Consider the following 11,128-nt stretch of genomic DNA (forward strand, 5'->3'; position numbering starts at 1 on the left):
AGTGGGCTTTCAAGGGACTCAAGAACACGAAGGGCCCTCTCATGAGCCAGTCTGAGATTCTTCCATTCTACATACAGCTAAAGATAGAGGATACATTTGTGGTGGGGTAAGTACAAGGGGCCTCCTTTCATACATTCACAAATATTACTGTAGAAAAGTAACTAAAATACTAATATTTTATTTATGTTTGTTAGTTTTAATTTTTAAATTGAACCCAGAGTTTGAGAATAACTGTAGGTGAACAGAAAACACCTTCATATGTTGTCACATAAAAATAAATTGACTGGGCTAACAGAACAAGCTTCTTTGTTTGTATTATTAGCTGAAGAAAAAAACCAACCCTGAAACCCCCCTGCAATTAAACACATTTTGTGGACACTGGACGATCATACAGTTTTATTGCCATAAACATTGTTGGGGGGAAGTTAAAACAGCTGTTTGTTTTTCTTCTATGGTACAATAAGAAAATGTTTCCGGGTGAGAATTCTGGTACATAAACATAATGTTTAACTGTTGTCATAGCGATGCAGACCCATAACACTGAAGCTTTAAATCGACTACAGACCCAGACATGATTCTGATTCACATTCAGACAGATCCCAGTGTCGGGCCACAGTCCCCCTATAGGTTAAAGATGAAAACTACAGGAAACTAGAACCAAAAACAACAACTTTGTACAATTATTATTTTTTGCTTTGAAGTTCATTCAAACATTTTCATCACTTTAGCTGAATTTTCTCCACATAATCCACACTGAAGGAAAGAGAGCATGAAAAAAAAAATCAAAACTTCTTCTTTTCTGTTGTATCACCATCATCTGGCCGGGAGAGTGTCGGGTGTTTAAGTGTCTCAGTGCTGTGAACAAAGACAGATGGAGGAAGAAGAGCGGAGAGTTGGAAACAAAAAGGTGAAGAAATGGGAGCAAAAACCAATGGGACAAAAGTAAATTAAAAAGATTCAGGAAATATAAACATTTTTCATACCATTTTACTTTTCTACATTTTCCCTCATTTTCTATTCTGATGTTCCTTACCACTAATATAAATACATATATATATGTTTATATATATATATACATAAACATATATATAAATAAACACACATACATTTATGTCAAACCTTTGCACTAATGAAAATGTGGAGAATTTAAGTTGAAGGACAAGTGAAAATGCAAGACCCTTTCTTTTCAGCAAACTGAACAGAAAAAGGATGAGGGGACAACATGGATCTGAAAGAAGACTATTGGGGAATAGAAGGACAAAACACTTGTACAGTTTCTCCAACCACACTTCAAATACCCCAATTTGTCACTTGAAACAAAAAAGTATTTGAGGAATATAAGTCCAATAGTGGTTTTTATTCAGGAAAACTGTGGCAACATGGCTGTGAAGATAATTCACAACGCAGGGGGAAAATGTGACATCTATATTTATGTTTGTGGCTGTTATGTTCACGGATGACACACATTGTCAAGGAAACGGCTCAAATAAAAACGTGCCATTTCCTTTATTTCTTCCATGTCTCTTGACTTTCTCAGGGTGGACCAAAACAAAACTTCCTTCAGTGTGAACAGACTTTATCAGATTGGACAGGACAGTTTGGGCTCTATAACAACATGACAAACAACTGACATCCAATCACAGCCTTGTCTTAAAGACAGCCAATCAAAAGAGTGACAGCTATGGGACACAGTGCTTCATTCAGGGTGCGTCAGACTCCATCACAGTAGGTTTTTCTTTGCCGTCACTTTCTTTTTCACTGAGACATAATTTCCTGTTAGTTAGGAATTTAGTTTTGCCCTCAGCCCCTGAACTCGGCAATATAACCACAGTTCACCAAACGATGAAGAAGATCCAATAGACACTGAACGTAGCACTTAACAGTTCATGTCACCTGCTTTCACTGGCGCATTACTGGGATGTCATGATAAAGCTTCAGGCGCCAGCATCGCATTTTGAAAATATTGGGGGAGCAGTAGGGCAGTTTACCCTGAAATAGGTGAAACTCAGGCTCAATAAAAACATGACTGATGAGTCACCACGGCAACAAGCACAAATGAACAAATATTAATCAAGCTCAACCAATCAGGAGGGGGGCGTGGTTCAGCTAAATGCCTACAAAATACAAAAAAAAAAATCATTTTACAGCTTCTTTCACCTTCGTTTTGCTGGAGGACATTTTTTGGGTGATCTTCCACCCAGAGGAGAAAGACGGAAGAAGGGAGGGAGGGGATATAGCTACTGGATGAAATGGGTGTGACATCACAGTAAGCGGCAATGAGGGGGCAGGGCTGAAGGTTGGACATGCATTCACAAGCTGCTTGTGTTTACAGGTTTTTGTTATTTATAGTGTTTCGTCCTTATTCTGACTAAGAATAAATATTCTGCTCGAAATGAAATCAAACAGGAAGAAGAGCACTAAGTGAGGGAGGAAGAGGAGGGCGGTGCCCATTCGCTTACCGTCTGTCTGACATGAAGGAATGCTAACTGCAGATATTAATCTCACCCTGTTTGCGTCCCCCCCCCCCCCCCCATCATCCCCCTACGCCCGCCTTCCCTCCTGGCCCCTCCCCTTTCCCCCAGCCCATGCAGGCTTTAGTCTCTTATGGTTTGTCTCGAGATCACCTCCTCTCGTGGCTTGGCTCCACCGAAGATGGCAGAGTTCGGGTTGGCGACCTGGTTGAGCGGCTCAGAGACAGTACGGGGCTTCAGCTGCAGCCGAGGGCGCTGTGCGCGCTCCTCTGTGGTAAAGTCAACAAGAGATGTCAGGACTGAGGCAGCTTCAGGTTTGATGCAACAGCTGAAAATGTGATGCGTTACACCATACATAGAAGGATAAAAACAATAAACTATCAACAAATAAATAAAAATTAACCAATGTCTGAGACTAATGACACAAACAACATCAAAGGGACAGCTCAGGTTGGCTGTTAGACAGCCTTTTCCAACTGAAGAGACTGACATTTTTCTCTCTGCTGCTTACTCTGCCACACCAAAGTTCACAGCACACAGAAGCTGCTGATCTACAGCTGCCTCTGTAAGGTGTTACTCTGTGACTCCAGTGTTTGAAATGCTTTGTTCAGATTTACCCAAGTAACACAAACCAAACGAGACAGCAGTAGATCAGCTGCTCCTGAGTCCCGGCAAACTAGGTTGACAGCCATATTTTCAGTAAGAAGTAGCCTCAGAGTTCCTGGTGGAGAGGGCCAACACAGAACAGTTGGCACTCACACCGACATGTGCCAGGACCTCGTACAGCCACACTTCGAAATCCTGGAACTATCCCTTTAACATGAATGACAGGAAGGCTAACAGGAAGTGATATCACCTTCAGAAGGTTCCCGGAAGTCAGTACTTCCTCCGCGTGGGGGTCCGTCTCTAAAGCGGCCCATTCCTGCTCCACCTCCTCCTCCTGGTGCTGCTGCTGCTCCCCCTGCTGCTGCTCCCCCCCTTCTGTCACCAGGGCGACTGCCACCAACCCGACCACGCCCGTAGTCATCATCTCTAAAACCTGCAGGGACAGACAAGTGCACACAGAGGAAATAGGTGGGTGAGAAAACATGCCCTCAGTGTCCTGCAGCATCTGGATCCTGGGAGGTGACTCACAGCATGAGATGGTTGAGGTGAAAGTCATGAAGGGAAAAAGGGGGCATGGCAGAGCAGGCAGCTGCCTGTTACAGTTGTGTGATTTTAAAAACAAACAAGAAGCAAGACACCTATAAAACAAATGAGCAAGGGTTTGTGTGTCATCTGTATTAAACAAGGTAAGATCAACTCAGAAACATTGTGTAGTTTTTGTTAATAATCCTGTGATTTCATCTCAGCACATGGCAAAAAACACTCTTAATGTCAACAGAGCTATTGGTGCTGTTTCTACAGAGCTATTGGTGCTGTTTCTAATAGCTAAGGGCTAATGCTAACATTGTGGCGGCAGATCAAACTGACAGGTAAGTCCTTCAGGCAGCCTGCTGCACACTGAGGTCTGTCTCAAAGTTCTAGAATGTTCATTCTAGAACCAAGTTTCAGTTCAAAGACATTATTCTGCTGTCTGATTGACTGAAGCCCAGCCAGCAGTGTTCCGAGTGGCCGGCTGCCATCTGCTGTTGTCCAACCTGAGCCGCTGAACTCTCCTCCCTCTCGTCCTCCTTGTCGGTCGAAGTCCTCCCGAGAGTCACGTCCTCCTCCTCGACTACCTCGAAAACCTCGTCCTGTAGAGGGACAGGGGGATTTTAACGCTGAGGAGGAATGAGGGGAGGGGAAGGAAACAAAAGAGGAGGAAAAGGAGGGGGGAGACAGGAGGAGAGGACAAGAGGGAGGAGAGGAAAAGGTGAGAAGATGAGGAGGGAAAGGGTAGAGATGGGAAAGGGTAGAGATGGGGAAGAGAAAAGGAAGAGACAGGGGAAGGGAGGAGAAAACAAGAACTGGTCTTCTCTCGGGGGGCAAGGAGAGGGGGAACAGATAGAAGGCAAGGAGGGGGTGTAGACAAAAAGGAAAGGAAACAAGGCAAGGAGGAAACAGAGGAGGAGGTAGCGACACCTCCAGGTGGAAGGAGCTGGAAGCACAGCACTGAAGAGGCGGAGCTTGTTAATCGTCCACCAGTCAATTAGAGACGAGATGTTAGAGACGAAGCAGTCAGACTGAAAAACCAAACACCTCATCCTACCTGTGTGTATGTGTGTGTGTGTGTGTAGTGTGGGGGAGTGAAATGATAAATGGATGAAGGGTGAAGGGTGAAGCTTATTCAAATGTCTCACACTTGGACACACATGCTCAGTGACTACGTCCTGTAACGCTCGTACCTCCTCTGCCTTCATCTTTCTTAAAGCTGAAGCCGCCTCGTTCTTGCTTCCTCCCCTCTGCGATGTCGACCCTCAGTGCCTTCTCACCAAGGAGCTGCAGGGTCAAAGGTCACGTTACACATCACAAGATATTTCTCGTCAACTCTCAAAGAGTTAGCTTTCTTTGTTAATGTCTATGTCAGCTGGGACTGGCTCCAGTCCCCTGCAACCCTCATGTGGAGGATAAAGTTGTAGTAAAAATGAACGCTCACTTTATTGAAACCCCGAGCCCCAGTCAAAATGCAGGTGAAATACTCACGGCGCCATCATACAACAAAGCTTCTTTTAGAGATTCCAAATCATCAAACTCCACATAACAAAAACCTGAAAGACAACATTTACAGAGATCACATGACCTGATTCTCAGTGATGACACCACAAGAGAATGTCAAGTTCAAGAAAAAAAAGGCCCATTAAGGAGCCGCTCTAGAGCTTTAACTCATAATACATGACTGTCAGCAGCGCCATTACCACACTACTATGAGATTTTAGATATAATTAGACATAAATGAAAACGCCAGAGGCCTGTGAAGTTGTCCCTGTCTCTTTTCAAATCTGCTGACCTTTGAACTTGTCTGTCTCTTTGTCTCTGACCAATCGGACACTGCGGATCTTGAGTTCTTTGAAGATGTCGTCGATGTCACCTTGCACAGCACAGGGTGGCAGGTTCCCTACATATGCTGTGTACGGCGGCTCTGTTGGCAGCTCTCTCTGCTTCCTGGCGCCGCCACTACCACCACGGGGTCTGAGAGGGGCAGACACACGGAGAGGATGAGGAGAAACGGTAACATGGGAGCCTCATATTTAGGGGTGTAATGGTACATGTATTCACCCCGAACAAATGTTCAGATATTTTCAAAATATGCCGAGCGTCAAACATAACTCATTTGAAATGGCATCATCTAAATGTGGATAGCAGTGGTAGGAAAAAACAGAAAAAACAGTCTGAAATTTAAGCAGTCTTTATTAAGAACTTGGATAAATCACCTCTGTTATGGCTTCCCTTTAACAAATTAAGATATGTGCCTCCTTGAAAACAGAACGAATTTGAGAACAAGCTGGGACTGAATGTGAAGTTTCACATTCACACTTTAATTTCTGTTAATAGTAGGTGCAGCAATACTGAGAATTATTTTGTAATAATACTCTATACTCTATTCTTATTTTTTTAAACGTCCTTCATTCAGGAAATTATGGGCAATTAGTTGAGTCTGTTTAGTCACTTAGAGCAGTTAAAAATCCTGAAAACATGAAATCATGCTGAAAACATGCTTTCATCGCCAACATTTAGCAACATGTCTGAAATCTCAATATTTAACAGAGGAGTCTGGTGTATTCAGTGATAGCCCTGCTGAAAGCCGGCTATCATGAGCCGCATCACAAATCACAACCCGTTGAGCTGTATGTCAGTTCAGTGATTGTGTCTGACTGACTTTGCTTTAGGAAGTACAGAACAATTTGATGAGCAAATCTTTTTAACTGATTCAGTACACCAAAAACAACCGCTTTACAAGTCACTAGATTGTGTTTTTGTGTCACATATGAAACAACGTAACGGCACAGCCACGCCCACACTGAGGAGGTACTATGAAGTAATGGATAACGAAGTGACTGATACCAAACCGAGTAGAGTTGATTCAAGTAGTGCTGGAACTGAATCATGGAAAAGTGCCATAAATGGTTCCTGCAGATTGCTCTTGTATTTGTTTACACCACTGTGAAAGACCAGTGAAGGTGATGCAAAGTAGCATAACCATGTGTAAATACAGATACTGCTACAACAAGCACTTCCAGTCAAGTCCACCAGGTGGTGGTAATGTAAAAGACAACACCAGTATTGTTTACCATAGAAATAACTAAGTAAACTCAAAATATTCTATAAAAATGATCAATTTCAGGCTCTTGAATTAAACAATTCCTTCCTTTTGTAGTTGTCTGTGTGGATCGTGGAGTGTTTGCTCTGTGAACACACACAATACAATTTAATGCACAGTCACTAGGGATGCACAACATCATCGGCTGATAATGGCTTTAAAATGTATTATCACATCAGATATCGACAAACAGGCCGAGATCACTGATATGACAAATACAGCTGAATAGGCTGCTAGAGCCTTGACTTCTATGCTGCCTAGTGCCCTCTACAACTAGTTTTTTTATTGTGCACAATAAAGAATATCTATATCTGCTGCGACAGGAGTATACAAATATCATGTTATTTACAGAAGAGACTAAATGACCTCTGCAATTGGGCACAGGGAAAAGCATATAAACATAATGGTATCATACCAAGCTCTCCTGATATATCGGCATATCGGATATTAGCTAAAAGTCCAATATTGTGCATCCCTCAATTCAAGCTACATTTGCAACATATCTGTGTCAAGGTCCGAGTAATGACCAGTGAGGCTGATGATTTACTTACAGCACAAACGACAAACTGGTTTAATCAATTAACTTCTTCTATGGCTGCCAGTAACAATCTTTTTTCATAACTGATCTTTCACTTAGTTTTTCTATTAGTTGTGTGGTTCAAAAAAAAGATCGGTTTACTGTAATTAACAACAATCCAATCACAAGTGCTAAATTCAGATGATGATGCAAATGTTGTGCCTTTTCTTTGACAGACAAGTGAATCTACTATTTGTGTTAACCATTGGCCTGTTAGAGAACATCAGTCACAAAAACACACAGAAATAATGCAGCTAACCTGGTTGGCATGCAGAGGAAAGTTTATTCTATTTCTCATTACTGCGCTCCAACTAGACACAGCTGTAGCAAATCTCTGTCCCAGTGATAGTGTCACAGCTTGAAATTACAATAACTTCATATTTCACACATAAAAACACATAAGTTTTGCCATATGACCTTAAGTTCATGCTCAGACTAATGATTCAACATTGTAAATCTCTGCCCTAACAAGCATATTACACACAACTCTTTAAGTTATTTTTCTTGTGAAGCACAAAGACATGAAAGTACATCACAAAAATTGACAAAACGTTTAACTTATAAACAAACTCATGGGCATCATCGTGGTATATTAAGCCTTTACAGAACAGCCTGTGGCTGCTTCATCTGCAGATAAAAACCATGACCAAACTGTGACTGAGAAGGCATATTGGACCAAATGTGATAATTAGAACTCTCTCCATTGTTATTCCCCAATGTCCAAACATGGTTTCAAAAGCTTCGCAAATCACTGTTGATGCTGTGCACCAACACATTTTTCATCCAGTCACTGAGCTAGTCCCTAAATCTGTGGTAGAAATTAGTCACCAATGCATCAAGCCTATAAAGAAAGTGTGTGGTGACATCACCACACAGGGCAGGTAGGGATATCCTGAGAGCACAACGTGGTACAATGTGTGTCATTAGCTGACAAAATAGTAAGTCTTCCACCATGAAAAGAGGGTGGTCATCAAGGTCTACAAACCGACTGATCACTAATAGTTTCAGACATCTTGCTGTCTGTAGTTCACTTCTTGCAGCATTCAAATGTCTATTGAATAAATACATCTGCCCCCGTTTCTTCCGTTTAGTCCAATTACTAACTGCAGTTTCACATTTCTTCATTGCAACAATGGCCATTCATTATTTGTAGTTAAAACTCAGGCTTTTCCCATCTTCCTCGATCACTTACAAAAGCAAACATACTAGGGCTTGGTTAAGAGAAAAATATTTTTGCTTGGAATATACTATATTGATTCATAAAACCCTTGGTTTAACCTTTTATTATCAAAAGAGGTAATTTCCTGTCATTTGCCGTCTGTGAAGCTGATGCATCATCATCATCCTCTGCAGTTGGTTTTTCCCTACTGCAGTATTTATCTTTGCAGTTACACACAGTACAGTGTAACGTCATACCACCTACCAAAGTTAGCTGTCAGTGTAACAGTTACTGTGATAAAAAACATAAAGATTTACCACATAGCAACAATAAATCAAATCAAATAAAAAGGCAACTAATTGATCTACTCGTCAGCAACTATTTTGATATAGGATGAGTACGTTTTCAGTGTTTCTGTGGTTTGAGCATCTTAAATGTTACTTTGCTCCTTCAATATTGACCCGTTGTAAACGGAGGATGATACTTCTATTCATCTGCGCAGCCTAACCAAAACACTGCTTCAACCTAAAGACATAAGAAAATGTCCAAAACAGGCAACTTACACACACTAGCTGAAGTTTATACTTGGTTAAATATACTTACTCTGTGTGCGTACACACTGTTCACTTTGTGAACAAGTAGGTGAATAAACATTGTACTAAAGTCACACTGTTGTTATCAACAAATCAATTAACACTGACTTAAATGTGTAACATCTACAAATATTTAGGTTCACCTGCAGATGCACCTTCACACTGACTTCGACAAAGAAAAAACCTTTCCCCATTTAACTTAGGCTGGGTGCAATGGCAAAACATGTGATCACAACACATTGTTATCAATCTCATATTGATCAAAACAGATTTCATGAAAGTATGAGGTTTGGCTAATACTGGTGATTTGATGATTGTTATTTTAGATGCTAATGCTCCTTCACCATATTTTTAATTCAAACAATTAATTCATTTACATAGAGTCTGGGACTTTACACTGTAGAGAAGGGGAACCCCAACAGTTCACACAATGACCTCTTTTAATAGTCTCTAATAGAACCAGACTAAAAGATGTGCAGCCTTCTGCTTCTGTCATTTGAGGTAAAAGAAGGAAAAAAATGAATGAATAGAAGAAATTGAGAGATTAAGTGATAATGAAAGTAGTTCTTAAAAACAGCCCTAATTTGGACTATGAAACAGTTGTATGATCCACCAAATAATTGATCAGTTTTTCAGCAAACCTCAAACAAAGGTTTGTTGATGTTTAGTTCCACTGTCATTAAGGTGCAAATGAAAGTATAACAGAAATGTCACTATTACTTCACCATTATCTTCATAGTTAGAGACTGGTTTACTAAGCAATGAACGTGTAGTGCTGTAAACACAGTGGGCTGCTGCCCGGTAATATCTGTATGTGCGTAAGAGAAGCACCAAACGATGTCATTATAGAGAAGCTGTTATGATAGAGATTCAGAAAAATTGTGCTTGTTGATTAGTGATGACTGACACGTGATGACACAAAACAAATATGGAATGATCAGGTTAACGATGAGCGGTCGTAGGATCATCAGCAGGCTCTGATCAAACGGCGTGAACCTTAAACTGCAGTGGTAAATTATCATCATCACCACAATCACAGACACAGCGAATAACACATAATAAGAAAGCTACACAGACTCTAACTTTACATGCGACCACCGTCAAAAAACGTCAATAAACAAAGGTCCTGATTGATGCCTCTTGTCAGGGTACAACGTGGATGAATGTGGAGCTGCAGACACATGATGGAGCCATGCGGACTGTCTGCAGGTGCGGCTCCGCTACAACAAGAATGAGGCCTCTTGTCCCGCTGCGTCCCATCTCACTCCGGCCATGGTCCGTTCATCCACGCACTGATCACATTACGTACTGTGCCACGGAGCTTCGTGGGCGACCCCACCAGGCTCAGTCAGTTTTGCGGTTTGTACGCAGCTAGCGCCCTGCTAACTATTGGCTATCTTTTAGCCTCTTAGCCGCCGGTCCGCGGTGTTTCCCAGACGGCATCCGGGGCCTCCCCTCACTACCGGCCCGCAACAATCAGCAGGCGCCTATCGGGTCGGGAATCGTGGCCTATACCCCCTGCACCCACGCTGGAGACAGACAGCGACAACAAACACCGCAACGGCACAGCCGGCGTATGAGGTTAAAGTACACTGCGGAGCGGAGACTCACCTATTGCCGCCGAAGCTGCCATAGGCACGGTCTCGATCATCGTAGCTATCGTAATCCGCCATTACTGCTGCTGTGTGTCGGAGGAGGAGGAGGTCCTACACGTCACACACGAGGCGGGTTTAGGTGCCCACATAGCGCCTGACCGGGAAAACTGACACGCTGTAAAAGTTCTTAAATGGTTCACTTCATAAAATGGAACTGACTAATAAATAACTTCGTCGCTTTAATATCCTTTTATTCACGTTCATGTAATTGTTAAACGAACCACAACAATAAAATATGCTGTAGTTATAATTTTTACAGTTCTTAAACAGTTTTTGTACCTTTTAAAACATCCTCATTGAACTGAATATCATGTTTGCACTTGTCCCACACCCAGTCTTCCAAAAATCAACAAAAATTATTTTAAAAATTAATTAAAAGTTGTAATTATGTAACCTTTCTGAATTAAAATAAAAAGAAATAACAAGAAAAGTT

The 11,128-nt window shown here is 41.8% G+C and overlaps 1 protein-coding gene across 3 annotated transcripts; it reads right to left on the bottom strand.

Moving 5' to 3' along the window:
- Nucleotides 1-381: 381 nt before the first annotated feature.
- On the bottom strand, nucleotides 382-10,809 carry eif4h (eukaryotic translation initiation factor 4h). Of its 3 annotated transcripts, XM_058633197.1 has the most exons (8): nucleotides 10,652-10,808; nucleotides 5,401-5,582; nucleotides 5,097-5,161; nucleotides 4,799-4,892; nucleotides 4,112-4,207; nucleotides 3,328-3,510; nucleotides 2,625-2,740; nucleotides 382-855 (listed from the first exon to the last, which is right to left on the bottom strand). In XM_058633197.1, exons 1-8 carry the CDS (start codon nucleotides 10,711-10,713, stop codon nucleotides 850-852), a joined length of 804 nt encoding a protein of 267 aa, XP_058489180.1. In that variant the 5' UTR covers nucleotides 10,714-10,808; the 3' UTR covers nucleotides 382-849. The 3 variants fall into 3 exon arrangements, with proteins under 3 accessions (XP_058489180.1, XP_058489179.1, XP_058489181.1); XM_058633196.1 differs by lacking the exon at nucleotides 382-855 and having other exon boundaries at nucleotides 2,580-2,740; nucleotides 10,652-10,809; XM_058633198.1 differs by lacking the exons at nucleotides 382-855; nucleotides 4,112-4,207 and having other exon boundaries at nucleotides 2,580-2,740; nucleotides 10,652-10,809.
- Nucleotides 10,810-11,128: the final 319 nt, after the last annotated feature.

The sequence above is a fragment of the Solea solea genome, chromosome 7 (assembly GCF_958295425.1).
Source record: "Solea solea chromosome 7, fSolSol10.1, whole genome shotgun sequence".
NCBI lineage: Eukaryota > Metazoa > Chordata > Actinopteri > Pleuronectiformes > Soleidae > Solea > Solea solea.